The sequence below is a fragment of the Athene cunicularia genome, assembly GCF_003259725.1.
Source record: "Athene cunicularia isolate RWA chromosome 3 unlocalized genomic scaffold, athCun1 chr3_part1, whole genome shotgun sequence".
NCBI lineage: Eukaryota > Metazoa > Chordata > Aves > Strigiformes > Strigidae > Athene > Athene cunicularia.
In genome coordinates, this window is record NW_020799097.1 from 101811352 (window position 1) to 101827431 (window position 16080).

The window sequence follows — 16080 nt, forward strand, 5'->3', positions numbered from 1 at the left end:
CTTGAATTTAAGCATTAATTAATGGCGCTTTTTTTGAGCCAAGAGGGTGGGGAAGACAGGGAGAGAACACAAAGGTTAAAGCAACTCTGTAATAATTCCTTCATTTGCTGTTTATTCACTTGTGCATGAACACAATTGTGTGGCGGAGCTTTCTCAAGCTAGGAAAAGACATGGCTCTCCTGCCACAAGGACCCCTTTTAACCACATTTTTTTGATAGGTAAAAAAACTTCCTTGCCAAACATGCTGCCCCCATCCTGCCCCCACAACCCTTCTTAACTGTGAAAGTTGGATGAGAGACAAAGGTGAGAACCTCTCGTACTACTCATACTGCTTTGTGACTTAGGGATTTTCAAACTATTCTCTTAACCTTTCTGAGGTGTGAGTGCTAACACACATTTTTTTACCATACAGTTAAAGAGATGATGGAGAAAAAAAAAAGGCCAAATTACACCCCACCCCCCTCCCCTCCCAATAAACAGTTTTATCTTTGAACTAGTGGACATGGGGTGGGGAAACAGCAGCCCTGCTCCCTTCCCCAAAGGCCATGCAGGCTGCTTTTGGCAAGTTACCCACTTTCCATTTTCTCGAGAAGGTGGTTGTGTTCTTCAGAGGTGGGTGTCTGTGAATGTGGTGTGCTCCTTGGTGACTGTGCTGAAGCCTTTGATGACATTGACAAGATCATCTTCATCTACATACTGTTAGGAGGGGGGAGAGAAAAAAGGCATGTGAGCCAAAGCCATGTACCAGACTAAAGGCAATTCTTTTTGTTTCTCTTTCCTCCCACCCACTAAAAATGGTTCCGAAATAGATAAATAAGTGCATTTCTACCTCTCCACATGTTTTCCCATTCCTCCCAGCATGAGGTAAAACCTAAAGCATTCAGGTACCCAAATTGAAACCAAGCAGATTGTCATAGTAAGCAATGAGTTCAAAAAAAAAAAGATGTGTATCTGACAAATGATAAGTAAAATAGTGTTTGTTAGTGTGATGTGGAACTGAAGAGATTAAAAGAAAAAGAATACATGTTTACTTTTTTTTTTGGTATAACAACCACATCACCTGTTCTTTAGGTAAGATTTTGTTCTTCAAGCTTCTAAAGGAGGGTCTGAACTTCTTCCAATTGCATTTATGTTCATTCATAGAAAGTTGAAAGCTCAAGAGAAATAAACTGTTTCCATAGCATAAAGAGATCGCCAGCAGTGTTACTGCAGGTATGTGTCCTGGGCTACCTCAACCATTCAGTATTATTAATTTGCAAAGATGGACAAAGGGCTGAACAAAACTCGCTGACAGGCCTCAGCTGCTGAGTGCAGTAAGAACTGGGTGAAAAGCATTGCAGGTTTGTCTGCAACAGAGTAGCTGAGCAGAGACAGGTTCAGGGAAATGCAAAGGAATGTACAGAGGGCAGACAGAAGAGCCTGGCTTTGTAGGTATAGCCACTGATTTTAAAAAGCAGCTGAGCTCATGCTGTTTGCCACCAAAAGTGAGATGAAGTTTTGTGTTCTGCTTCCACCACTTCTGATGCTCATTGGACTACTGTATAAACTAGTTCTAACATAGCAACATCCAGCACGTGTGAGGGGTTTGCAAGCTAAACCAAATCATGGTGTTAGCACAATATAAGCAAATAGAGCAAGAGCTTCCCCTCTTAGCAGTTCTTTGGCTAATGAGATCAGCTAGAGATACACCCAGTGTGTAGGCTGTTTGTCCCCAGGGAATTAATATGACTGTGATAGCTCTGGGAAAATGACTGAAGGTTGTCACAATACTGCTGACTCAGGAACCTGTAAGCTGCAGAGGGGGCTGGAAGCTTAACCTGTACCTGTAGGGGTTTTGCCTAGAGCTAAGTATGCTATCTTCTTACTTAAGCCCTGTCAGCTTCCTTGGTTCAACGGTGGCAGCAATGGCAGCGACACCACTGTACCGGGGCATGCCTATACCTGCCAGCCCTTTAGCTGTGTACTGAAGGTGAAAGAAAGCCCAAGGAAGCTGCCTGGATTTATGTGCCAGATCGCTGTTTGCCAGCTTACTTTGCATTTTGGACAAGATCCACTCAATGATAACTGCACACTCCATCTGATTTTGTTACTACCTCACATACCCTTCACCTGCATCTGTCCCCTTGTTTAGGAACTGCTCAGCTACTTCTGGGACCAAACCCCTTCCCCACATCTGCACCTGGGGTGGAGGTTAAAAAGCCCATTTCCTCATGACAAAGAGGAAATGAAGTTGCCACAGTCCTTGACCCGAGAATCATAATTTCTTGTGTCTGTGTGCTCAGGTCCATGTTGGCGACGCTGGCCAATCCTGCCCTCTCCTATATTCAGATAGTCTGCCTGCCCCTGCAACCTCCTTCTAGTCCAATGGGGGCTGAGTTTGAAGTCATTGGTCACAAATGCCAAAAGACCTGAGCATTCATGTGATCTCTGCATTGTGAATGAGCAGAGGGACAGAGAGCAGGTCCTGTCAGCAACTGAGCCTGAGGTCACAGAACAGGATTGGCTAGAACACAAGCTCCTGCTTCTGGCACTGAACATGTGAAGGATGCCAAGACATCCCTCATCACACATGTACATTTGCTGAAATGCATGGAAAGAAAAGCCTATGAGTTGACTAAATAGAAGGGTATTATTCGAGGTGCATATCCCTTGTGCACCATGGAGTTATTGGCTCAATGAAAACCACAGACAGATGCATGTGGACCCCTCACATCCTGTAAGAGCAGTGTGTGATCACCTACGGCTCCAGAAGAGAACAGCAGGCAGGAAGGATTTTGAGGATCTAATCTCTGACCATGTCCTTCTAGGTCTTTTGGCTGTTTCTCCAGTAGCTTCTGATATTTAGATCTTTTCATGATTTTAACAGAACAGACAACTCGCTAGCAGCTGACGCTCAACAGCACCGGAGAGGAACGGGAGTCCTTACCAAGCCACGACCAGTAGTGCGATGATTGCGCATAATGGCATCCCAAGGTGATTCTTCAACAAGAGATTTTTTGTCGTACAGGTCGAGCAGCTGGCTGACACTACGATGGAGAGAGGCTTGGGAATATGTGTGATTCAGCTGGCTGTGACTTGGTCTTCTCATCCCAGATGTGATACGGACACAGCGGTTGTTCATGGGAGAACCAGCTCCTGGAATTTTTGTATCTGCCAGCCCCTATGAGAAAGACACAAACTAATAAATCAAAATAAAGTGTATGGTCTTAAACACTATCTGAGAAAAAACAAAGCAGGAGTGGAAGAGAACAGAGAAATCCATTCTTCAAAAGTCATGCACAATTATAAACAGAAGGAAAAAAAAAAGACCTTTCCCCATTGTACGACAATCATATCACTAAAAAGGAGGAAAAAAAAAAAAAAAGCAGCCCTGTACAACAGGACTTTCCTTTTTTTTCTTTGCCCTATTTAAAAAACAAAACAAAACAAAACAAAAAACCAACAGGCAGAGGTCCAAAGCTTTTTGACCACCAGAATGATAGCCCAGACTGGCACAGCAAGGAGGTGTTAGCAGACTTCCTTTTGCAGTTATCATGACCAGGGAAAAGACATTCACCCGCCAGGAGAAACATGCAGTGCAAGATGCCTTTGTGCATGCTCTTTAGGTCATCTGGCACATCACACATCTTGCACTTCTGCAAGCTAACAACTCTACCTCAAAGTGCGTTGTGTAACTTTTGAGAGTGACACTGCTTGATGAATCAGATGTGTCAGCAATGGTCTCAAACTGAGATTAAAGAGAGGGAGGAAAAGCATTAGAGCGGGGCAAGGTGCAATGCAGGTGCAGTCTGTTCCTTATGGAGGGTGTGAATTAGCAGCAGGTCTGTGAGGGAGAGCAATGTCATAGGATGTGGGGGAGTAGGGAAACTGGCAAAGATGAGGCGCTATTTAACTTTTAACTGGTCATCAAGTACCATGCGGGCAGCCTGCATGGCTTGCCATGTGACCTCACTAGCACTTGTAAAACAGAACCGATTTTGCCACTTTGCAGTAACTCTGTCCTAACTTCTCAGATTCAGTCCTTGATCTGATACACTGTAGAATCTTCCTTTGTATTAAGTCCATGAGCTTCTGGAAAAAGAAAAAAGAAAAAAGAAAGAAAAGAAGGGGAGGAGCATGAAAAGGAATTGTGCAAACATGCCGGCAGCAAAGACATTTTAAAGTCAAGAGGAACAAGACAACATGACAGACTGTAGAGGAAAAGGAATCAAAACCATGAGACCAAAAAGAAAAGAAGTTTCTTATGCTCTTAGCCTTTGCCAGGGGAAGGGGCACACTGGAAATGCCATTGTTTCCAAGAGCTTCTTCGTTGAGGCACAGATGCAGCTTCTTGGCACTGAGACAAGAAGGAACAGAATGCGTGAAGGATGCAGGAGTCACTATCCTGCTTGATGGCGCTCACAGGAAAAAGATGCTGAGAAGTGACAAGAAGAATCATCTCATGGCCTGTGCCTGGGAAGAGGCACGGAAATGAAAGGCACTGCTGCTTCCATTCTCAGTCTCATAACAACTGCCATATTCCCTTTGTCTTGCTTTTCTTCAAAGGGTAGGATAGCAATACTACTCTGCCACATGGTGGAACAGGTTCTTTATCAATTATTTTTTCAGAATTATAACATCACAATAAAAATGATACAAAGCCTTCCTCTTTATCACTCCCCAGCAGTCCTCCTCCCACCTCGCTGGTGGTCCCACTGGCTCTATGTGCACAGATGCACACACAGATTTTGTGAAGGTCCCTAACTTTGTCCTGGTTGCACTCACTCTCCCTCAAACCTTCCTGGCATGCAGCTCATCCTAGAGCAGTCCAGCTGGATGGTGGGTGGTTACTAGAAAGAAATACAGGCTCTCCCTAAGTCCTGCTTTTTGCAGCCACATTTCATGGATACCTGACAAAGATTGTCAGACTGATCCTGGTTAGCCAGCCACAACAGATAGTTGGGAACACATGAAGGGTTCTTCTGAAAAAGCACATTTTATCACCTACCTTCTCACAGCCCGCCCAGAGCTTTTCAGCTCTATTGCAGATGTCACCTAAAATCAGGTGACATCAGTGGCTTTGTGTTTCCTGTGACTCCAGATCCACAGTTTATCTTAGGCATCAGAAGCATTTCATGGCCTGCCCACCAGGTACCGTAGGGCTTTTTTTTGGACTAAGCACCTGTGCCCTGGTTCTCTGTGCCCACACAGGTACACCAGACAGCCCTTCTCATACACTGAACAGCCTTCATTTGGTAACCAAGAGTGCAACACAATAGTGGAAGGAGGAATAGAAACTGTGTGTGTATTTTCTGAGGGGCAGATAAAAGTATAGCATGGTGGATACACAACACTGCATTTTACAAAAAACATACCGGATGGGTTTCACCTGATGAATACACACTCATTGGTGATGTTCTTTTCTGGAGTGGAACTAAAGGAGGTCTGTCTCGTGCATAGGGTTGCTTGTGGACTTTCCTTTGAAGAATTAAAGAGAGAAGAATAGCCAAGAGGATCAAACCTAGAACTACCATCAACACTGCAAACCACAGCTCGTTGTAGAATTTTGCACGTTTGGACTCCGCTTTGTCCTTCTCTCCAGGTGTTGTCAAGATCAGACCTGTAAAAATCAAGAGGGATTAGGGGAGAAAGGGAATGTTATTTCAGAAAGCGTTTAACAATATGCTATCCCTTTCCTCGCTAATAAATTAGGCAGAAATTTAAGTAATTTTTGTCATCATGTGCTTATTTGCACTTATGTTCAAGGTGGCATAATGGTTCAATATGCTAGCGGGCTATAATAAAAAGCTTACTACCCTCAAGAGACCCTGCTTAAAGTTCTGGCATTGCTGCTTAGGCTGGAAATCACCACTGCATCAACAGCTCTTGAGAAATGAGGCAGTGGAGGTGGAGTGTGAGAAAAAAAAAAGGGTTCTCCAAGTAACCTTGAAGAGTGAAAATGACTCTGGTAATTTCAGAGTGGTACAGGCAGAGGACATTCCCTCCTGTACTGTGTAGTGGCAGGCCTGTGCCATTAGAAAGAGAGAGGGAGGAAGACTTAGCCAAAAGGAGTGATAAATTAATACAAAAGCAAACAACATGAAACCTTTTTGTCCTCCTTTGCACACCTGTTAGAAAAAAACCCAGCCACTTGGCTGGCTTTGCTCATACATATCACAAGCATAAGAAATCTCAGTGACAGGATTTCCCATTTTTTTGCAATCCTACATGTATATCCAGCCTCTTGTCTAAGGAATTTCCATCACCTTCACTCACAAGCCTCCTTTGCAAGTTGCCTGTGGTACTGATGGAGTTTGCAGTAGATTCTGGGTACAAGCAGCAATCAGAAGAACAAAGGAGCAGAGTGAGGAAGGTGATGGATGTAGAGCAACTGGGAACATTTTATAATGCCTTTACAGCAGCCTTGCCTGAAATTCTGCAGGAGGACGGAGTTAGAGCATGAAAAGGGATATAAGGGAAATGCAGTGTAAAGAGTAATTGCAAAGACAAGGCCCATCTTTTTTAAGAATCTGAACAAGATGCAATTAAAAAAATAAATACATTAAATAAACCCCGTATGTCAGTTAGAAATGGTTTGAGCTTAGCTTTGCTTCCCAGAGAACTAAGGAGTTAAAAAAACCTGAAAGTTTTTACAGGGATGTGTCTACTACTCAGTGGACAAGTGACTGGCATGTCACCACACAAAACTCCCTCACTTCCACAAAACAAGCAAAAGCCTTGTGGACAGAAGGGAGACAGCAGGTGTTATAAACCAGGTCCTGACAACATCTCATATGACATTCTTATAAGCTGTTTAGGGGAACATATCCCAGGTGAAATTGCAGAGACTGGCTGATGCATCATATGAAAGGAGCAGGCAGATGCTCCTTGTTGGGGTGGGTGGGATGCAGGGAGGAGATAGGATCTGCATTTTCATTGTCAAACTGAGGAGGAATGTGGGAGGACAGGATTAGAATTCAAGATAATCTTAATTTGGAAATAAAATCTGAAAGGGAGAAGATTCTATTCAGCAGGAAAACCCACTACATTTTCAGAGCAATATATTTATGTAAAAATGAAAGAAAAAAATATTACACATCTGGAGAGAGGATCTGAAGCTAATCATGATGTAAAGAAACAGAAATTCATCCATGAAAAAAAAAAAAAACAAACAAAAAACCGGCACATTACCTGCATACCTCATACCCTAAGGCACTAAGGCATCCCCTGATCCCGCAATGAGATGCCCTCCTGTCTGGCATGTACTACTTATCAAATTTCTACCACAAACACATAAAATTAATAGGTACTAGGTAATTTCTTCACATATTTACCAACTCCATCTCCAGTGCTGTACTTGATGACTGGTGTTATGGCACTCCCTTCATCAGTGATGCAGGTCACTTGAAACAAAAAGGCTGAACAAAAAAGGTTAGAAAATACTGTCAGTGGGAGAAATCCAGCTTCTGTAGGTGCTGCTTTTTCACCATGATCCACCAGCAGAGATGGCCAGGTCTGAGAAAAGCCAAAGCAGGCACAGCACATAACCCATCACAACCCACCTGAGCCCCAGTCAGAGCCTCATAATCCCTTATACATGGGTACTGAACTTCTAAACTATGTGAACCATGGCAGATCATAGGTAGCAACCACTATGATGTTGCCCCAAATTATGTCCCTCTTTCACCACTCAATCCTCCCTCTTCCAATGACAGGTAACCAGCAGCTTCCAATTTATTCATCATTTTGCCCTAAATCCCTCATACTCCATTCATGGCTGATACAAACATGTTAAGAATGTTTGGGTAAAATAAAAACCCAACCGTATTAGCATCATTGCAGTAATTAGGAAGGTAAAAAAAAAATTATAAAATCCTTTGACATACAAAACCCCCAATGCCTTAAAAACATTTTTTTTATTTTTTTCCTCTTTCCTTCCGCCTCCCCCCCCCCTCCCTGACAGTCTACTTCTATTTTAAAGATTTCAAATTTCTAAAGATAAATTGCATTTCAAAACATGGTTGATTCTAAGAGCTACTGACTTGATTTGATTCAAATGAAAAAGCAGGCTCCAGTCTTTTCTGAAGCTGAAGATTTCCATGCATTTCCCAGAGCATAGCCCTGAAGTGTGGAATTGCAATGCAGCTCCAGGATTTGGGAAAGCTCAACCCTCACAGTGAGCCAGAGCAGTCTCACCCAGTCAAGGTACTATGTTTAAGAGGAAGCTTAGCTCCAAGGATTTTTGTTTCAAGCATCTGCTTAGATGCATTTCAGTGCATCTGTAGTACACTCCTGTGCTCCTAGCTTGGGATGGCTATGCAGAGTTTTTCTTAAATTTAGCACACAATAATATTTTTAGCTCAACAGTCTTTCACAGAGAGAAAGCTATAGGAAATTGAAACTGACTTTTGTCAGAGGTCCTTGGTAAATACAGCTCAGTGTCAAAGCCACTGTAGATGCGTTGCCCGCTCTCAGTTAACGCGTACTCCTTCAGGCGGCCATTCAGCACAAAAGTGCGACTCCAGTCTATGTGGATGGTGGATAAATTGCTGACAACGGAAAACGGAGCTGTGTACCGAGGTGCTGCAAAAGAAGGAAAAAAGTTCATTTCTAGCCAACAGGCACGACTGAGTTATACAGCTCAGAGAAAGACTTTGCATGATACAAGCTCTCCATTGCATACACTCCTTCTCTCATATAAATGTGTATGAGTAGGGAAGATACAAGGAGCAAAGAGAAAGCTGCTGTAGCATGACAGCCTCTATACCGAGAAAGCAGAAATATCTCATATCTTTAAAATAAAGACCAAGAACTCCCTTCCTTTGCCTTTGTGCATGTGCTATAAACACTAAAACTATAAATTACATTCCAGCTTAAGGTGAGGACAGGGAGACACAGGACATAGTGCAAGTTTAACTGCAGCATGCTGGGCTGTGGGAACCAAACTGCTAAGGGGAGGACTCTTTTGCAAGTCCCAAGAAATTGCCCAAGATCATCTTTTAACACATGCACATACATGAAAACATGAGGTTTCAGAAAAGCAAGAGGAGATGGCCAGCAGAGAGAAGAGAAACCCAGAATTCACTTCAAGGAGGAAGAGTTCATCAGTTGGGCCCAAAAGCTTGCTTATAAAAGACTTCATTTAAGTTTGAGGTAGTCCTTTCTTGTGGCTTTACCGTTAAGTCCTGTGCCCAGTATATGCTGGTTTGTTCATAAGAAAGCTGCTTGTCCAGCTGCACTTTGCTGCTAATTGCCCACTGTCACTAAAGCAGGACTTCCAGGCACGAGGAAGGAGGCATTCAGAGTGCCTCAGGAGACCTGGTCTGAAGAGGTCAGCAAGGCAAGAAAAGCAAGACTGAAAAGAGGGCTGCAGATCCAGTGGGCTGGGGTTTAATAATGTCTTTCAAACCTTTTTGTTCTGTATGTCACCAGATCCTTATGAATTTTCTCCATTTAAAAGTTCATTATCTTGTTCCAGTTCCAAATTTTAGTTTGCTTTTTTTTTTTTTTTTTTTTTTTTTTTCAGTGGTGATATTAAAGAAAATCTGGGGCTGCTCCACCTGAAATTTTCGGCTAGGGATATAGCAGATATCCATTTTTAGTAATTACTAGGCAGAACTACCAAGTGATGCAAAAGGGATTTTTAGAAAGGTGGTTCTGAAATCCTGACACAAGACTATATGATAAAAACTGAACATCCTCTTTGCCTTGACCTGGCAGGCTGAGGTGAAATGCCCGTCTCATCTTATAGAATGACTTTGGCTACAGCACTATAGATTTTTTTAATAAAAGCTGATGTTAGACTACTACAAATACAGTTTTGATGGCAAAATCTATTTTGACTGTAGGCACAAGTCCTATATGTTTAATTTCCATGAGACTACCACATGGCCTTAAAGTACTGCCTGTGGTGGTTAGATAGATAGCAAAGAATTCTTCATTGTCAACAAGGATCTGACCATTCATATGACATCCAAGAAAAACTCTCATGAGTCCTGGCAGAAGTGGCATGAATTAGGACAGTAAGATTCTGGAAAGAATCACCAGCTCTCTTTCAAGATCTCCACTTTTTGCAGGGATTATTTATGGCAGTGTATTTATTACTACACGTCACCTTTCTGGAAATACTTGAACATTTTATGTTCTGCAGCTTTGCTGCCCATTTTCAGTAAAATAAAAGGTTTCCAGGCTCCCAAGATAGAGGATGTGATATCAGATGATGAGCAAAGAAGTATTTTTGAAGGAATGAGCAGTCAAACCCCAGAGCAGAATTTCAATGAATGGGTAGCAGAGGCACAGTGATCAGGGACACGGAAGAGCAGTTTTCTGAGGACATCATGTTTCACAGAGGCGGAGAAGTCATTTAGAACTATGCAGCCCCATGCATCAGAAGTGGGCATTGCTGATCGGTGAACCATTTCTCATACTCACGTTCCTTTTCTGTAGTGAAACCGATCCATTCTGAGGCGCTGCTGCCAACAGAGTTGTAAGAAACGACTCGCAGGTTGTATGTCGTGTAAGGCTCCAGGTTGGACACATTGGCACTCTGTCCTTTTCCTGTATACCTCACCTCAGTTGGGCCAGGACTGCAAGCCTTCACTGCTGGCTGTAGGTTCAGGGGACAAGCCATATACACATGGAGCTCATAGCTGAGAAGAAAGTTGAGATTTTTAGTACAGAGCCTTAATAACGTAACAGCCAATCATACATTTAATCCTAATTGCTCTATGTCAGGCTACTGGAGAAGAAAATGGAACTGATCCCAGTTTTTCTCTTGGAGATTTTGGCCCTGTAGGATGCCTATGAGCAGCTGTGGTTGTAATTCACACACAGAGTGAAACTGTTGACGCCTGTTACCTTGCCGCTCACTTCTGCAAATTAGGATTTGCCTAAGTAACTACAGGATGTATGGCTGCCTCTTTGCTGTCAGTGAGCTCACAACTTTTTGGCTGTGCAACCACAGCTGGCAGACAATTACCTCCACCCACAACAGCTCATCCTCTCCACCTTCATCCTGCCCAATATCCTGCTCAAGAGAAAAGCGATTGTTGCATTTAAACACCTCCCAGATGGTATTCAGGCCACAGAGGATATCACCACCAACACAGGAAAGGAGGAGCATGGCTACCATGACCGCCCAGTGCTCTCAGCCCTGTGATTCCAGCTCAGATTGTTCTGCCACCACCCTCTAGCTAAGGTGCACAGGTTTGGCTGGCGGCAGCTCCTACCTGGTGACAATGCCGTTGGGTGACTGGGGGCCACTCCACTGGAAAGAGGCATTCCTGGAGGTCACGGTGCGGATCTGTGGAGGGGGCTGCTCTGAGGGTGGAGCTGGCTGTGTGGTGATTTGGGCCATGGGTCCTTTGCTGCAACAGTTGAAACAGGTGCAGGCCTCCACACCAATGGAGTATGTGGTAAAAGGTTTTAGCCCATGTATTGTCTGCTGGGTGGCAGTCCCTTCTGACAGCTATAAAAATTAAGAGGGAACTTGTCACAGCTTCAAGCACCACAAGTACTAAATAAGAATTATGGAGGTGAATTAACTCCAGAATAAGATGGGTACAAGGTTCTGCATGTCCTTTAAGTCTGACATTAATGCAGCTGTTGTGTACTGGGAACTCTGCATTCATTTTTCTCCCATTATGAAGTTAAAGGGCACTGTTCAAAGGAAAAGACCATGCCGTCAGTGGCCTCACAGATGTCTTGAGTTGAGCTGTGACCACTTGCAAATGTCATTCTCAGGAACAGAGAAACAGAAAACCTTTAAGGAGAAACTCTGGGATAAGTGGTACTGAAGCAAAAAGAAATTAATGTGGAAAATAGCTCCATAAGTGTGCTAGCAAATACCTGTGTATCTCTCAAGCTTCCTCAACACGGACACAGGAGACAGCATTGGGAAGAGTGATATGAATTGTGTCTGGTGGGTCAGTTTACTCACAGACACGTGAGTGTGCTCTCTGGTAGGTGCCTTTAAGTTGAGGGCCTGTTAGGAAACCCTCCTACACTCAGCAAGGGAGACCTGGCAGCTCTGGCAAAGGAAACGGTGCCCTCGGTCTGAAACTTCTCATAGGAACTGCCACTTCACCTTGTTGCTGTAGTCATTAGCAGGTAGAGCTTCTTAAGCCAAAGAAATAAAAATATGTAGAAAACACCAACGAGGGGCAACATCTGCTCCCATTTGGCAGTGTTTGATTTAGCAGAGTGCAGCAAAAAATAGGAAGGAAAGAATCAAGCAAGCAAAGGAAAGCACTTGGTACTCATTGATGCCAGAGACCGAGACGAGCCAGCATGGCAGGTGTGAGGGGATGGGAATGGAGGGCCATGCAGGCACCAGCAAGATGAACTGGCTGAATCAGACATGGACACAGCCAATTGCACTGGAAGGAATAAATTTGTAATGTGCAATCAGTAGGCAGCTTAAGCTCGCAGACAGGATTGATGACCTGGGAAGGTATCCCTAGCACTTCCAAGCTGAGCAAGATGGAATAAGGGAAAGAATCCCATACAAATATTTACCTGCTTGTAAAAAACAAACAGATAGTGTTACAGACAATAAGAATGAAAGTATTTTGCACTGATTTGGTGGTAACTGGTACCTTCTGCAGCCCTAACCTTTCCCCATATCTCCCTGTTTTATAACTCTAATGAAGTCCTGCAGGTTTCCTACGCTGAGACTGGTCATTTCTGGACACCTAATAGTGTGTAGGCTGAGACACCAAACACAGAAGCTGCTTGGCTACTTGCACTATTCTTCAGTGCTTTACCATGAAATAAATACTTCTTAACAACCTTTCCTGAAAGATTTTTAAGGGAAGCTCATGTATAGCACTTCCTTCTGAACTTCAAATCCATAGGCTATCCAAAGCATACAATCACTTCCCAATGGCTGCAGTTTCCACCTGCACCATTTGGGCTGGCAGGAGCTGTCTGGAAGTATATTGCCCCTGAACAATACTTCTGATTCCCTTCACACTGTCACAGCACATCACCATGTCAGAAGTGTTTAATGATGGGGTTAGTTCCTTGGGAAGCACATTTAGATGAGTGAAAGTGCTGGTGGCGCTTTAGCCAGAAGAGAGCATTGCAGAACAATGGGAGTGCGAGAGAGGAAGACAATCTGTAACCAACTGTAGCAGCTTGCAAGAACAAAATTGTTAAAGCTAAAAAATACAAGCTCAAACAGAAGTATAGAAACAATACTCACCACCACATTGGTCCCTCTGGTATCATTAGAAAACAGCCTGTAGATACTGACCACCCCGTTTGGCTTAAGAGGGGGGCTGATGTTCACCACAGCCACAGTGGATGCCACCGTGTTGAAGAGGGGAGCTCCCAGGCCCTCAGGAGGAGCAGGACCCGTACGGCAGCGGGACCAGCTGCTTGGTGTCCGGCCCGCCGAGTTTACCGACCACACCTTCAGCACACAAAACCAGAGAAACTTAGTGAAGGACTTAAGCTGACAAAGCATCCATGGTTAGCCAAGGACGTCACTGCAGCTGTACTGACACCGAGAAAAACACAGCGCAATGACACCCATGCAAAATGCCCCTTGACTGCCACCCAGGACCTGTGATGACCCAAAGGCTTTCTAACAGAAGCGTGGAATATTTCCCACTGTTACATTTAGGGAAAAAGAAGCAGATTTCATGCCTCAGGCAGTGTGTGTTCAACCATACCTGATCCCCAAACTCTGAATTCCCACCACTGTCTGTGCCATACCATGCAAAGAGGACTCCTTGAGAAACTGTGATCAACAGCGATAATGTTTTCAAAGACATCTGAACAAAAATACTGATATCCAGTCCTGCCTGTTTCTCCCTTCTACACACTTTATTCATGTATGTAAGCAGCCCTGATGAATTCAGCCTGGCACGTGTGTGACACTTAAGTTACATTCACCTTGACTGACCCACGCAAGCCAAACTCTAGTTTCTCTTTCAAATGGCAAAATTTTACAGGAACATTTTTCTCTTAAAAATGTTAATGTATCAGTCATTTGGCAACATTTTCAGTAACCCATAATATAAATAAAGCCCATTGGAATGTATAGTTAAGTCAGCATCTCTCATTTATTTTCACAACAACATTTGCTTTATTGCATGAGCACAAAGGCAACGGCTTCAGTTCCAAGATTTCAAAATTTAGCAGCTTGAATTAGGCCTGATTAAAAACCACATGTCTCTATGAACTATGCCTACTGATTTTGTCAGCTTCCCAAAACCAGAGTGATCTGCAGACTACATAAAACTCAGCACTTATTAAACACACTCTCCAACAAATCTGCATGAAAATTAAATTTTGCTTTCATCAAGGAGTGAATAAACATATGGAAGGATGTATAATCTTATTTATCAAAAACCATTTGTATAATTAAACATGAATATCATAAAAGGTTGCCTTAGGTCGTCATTTGCATGAGTAAGTAATTTGTAGCATGTCAGGTACAATAGACAGAATAGATGGATGCATGAGCATATAGGGTTAAATTAGGCTCAATATTAGCCAACCACATAGTGATCAATCAGAATGATAGATCTAAATGGCAATACAAGAGGACTGTCTGAGTGATTTTTAGTATAAGTATTCCTTAGTAAGCTTTCATGTCGAGCGGTTCTAACTACAGTAAAACGTGTTCTTATGTGATCTACTCTGGGCAGACGTCCTGGGGAAGCATATGGTGGGACTATGCCTTAAAAAAAATAGGGGGTTTAGAAATAAGAGGTCTTCAAAACTGACTTTGGAGTCGTTCCAGCTTTCAATATTAAGTTCCAAGACCACAGGACACTTCACAGGGGGCCTGGAGAAGGAAAAGGCCAAAAACCACCACAGTGGCTTTGAAGACTGTCGTTCTGCTGATTAGAAACCCAAAGTTCCTGCCTGATTCCATCAGTAACATACAGCACCATTCAGTGAAACACTACGTAAGTACAGATGATGCCCTACGATAAAAAGCTCAGCCAAAGCACTTTCATTTTCAGTGAAATCAGTAATATATCTTAGTTGTGAACTTTTCATAAAGTCAAACTCTGTTCACTTTACTGCAGTAGGTCAAACCCTCTATCTCAGTTCAGTTCCAGCTGCTATGAAGATTTACCCACAGTCATAGATTTCAAGGGGCATATTTCTTTGTGGAAAGAATAAGCCACATCATATGGAAAAAGCAGCTCTGAATGTGCCACTGGCATCAACTCAGCACTGACCTGAGCTCAAATGCTCCAGTTATATCCAGGCTGTGGCCTTAATGAGCAAGGAGCGTAACAGTGTTGGACCTGACCTGCCGAGCAAGCTGCCCACAGCAAAACTGAGGGCGGTGAGTTAGTAGCAGAGCCTTACCACACATGAATTTGGCCTCAGAATGGGACCCCCTAGGAATTTTGGAGGATATAGGGATGCAACTCACTTGGGAAGCAGATGCCTCACTGAGGGTTGGATGGAGATACCTTCCTCCACTGATCCCTCTCCTACCATAGGTCCTATGCCTTGTCTTTCAGAAAATAAGCCTTATTTCAGACAAACAAGGGCTCTTTCTTTCAAAACACTGTCTTAGGGCAAGGAAAAAGGCGATGCTCGTCCCCTTTCATACTACAGCTAAGTGGTTAAAGGACTCCTTCAGGAGCTGAGTAATTTATGTTCAATCACATGCTCCAATGGAGTCAGTCAAGCTTGTCGCACGCCAGAGTGGGAAAGCCCAAGCAGATGACCCATCTTTATACTTGGGGTACTCCCAGTGCTCCCTTCAGAGCTGTTTCATTTTGCATGGGAACACTGAAATCAAGGTTGACTGAGCAGAGCATGAGTAAGTGGCAGCAGACATTGTTCCCCAGTCCAGCCCTTCCCCAGGGAGGTGGAGGGAGCTGAGGTTGTGGTCCATCCCGCAGGTGCCACACGCCCATCCCTCTTGAAAAAAAGCCAAGGTCATGGCCACGTGTGTGGGCCTGACAGACAGGCATGCTCTGAGAGTGCCTTCTAGACAGACATCAGCTACTCAGCCCTGCCAAGACACATTTCCAGCAGAAAACCTCTAGGTGTCTGTGGAACTAACACCAGCTTCTGAGACAGCTGTGACAGCTAAACAGGACTTCCGAGGATCTAAATTCTGGA

The 16080-nt window shown here is 43.7% G+C and overlaps 1 protein-coding gene across 1 annotated transcript in view; it reads right to left on the reverse strand.

The window, feature by feature from the left end:
• Window positions 1–75: 75 nt before the first annotated feature.
• Window positions 76–16080, reverse strand: part of USH2A (usherin) — a 388963-nt gene continuing 372958 nt past the window's right edge. Inside the window, exons 64-71 of the mRNA XM_026844632.1 lie at window positions 13184–13393; window positions 11208–11446; window positions 10411–10628; window positions 8386–8562; window positions 7314–7397; window positions 5355–5599; window positions 2927–3160; window positions 76–696 (exon numbers count right to left, since the gene is read on the reverse strand). Coding sequence (XP_026700433.1) covers window positions 607–696; window positions 2927–3160; window positions 5355–5599; window positions 7314–7397; window positions 8386–8562; window positions 10411–10628; window positions 11208–11446; window positions 13184–13393 — 1497 coding nt within the window. The 3' untranslated portion in view covers window positions 76–606. The remainder of the gene's footprint in view (window positions 697–2926; window positions 3161–5354; window positions 5600–7313; window positions 7398–8385; window positions 8563–10410; window positions 10629–11207; window positions 11447–13183; window positions 13394–16080) is intronic.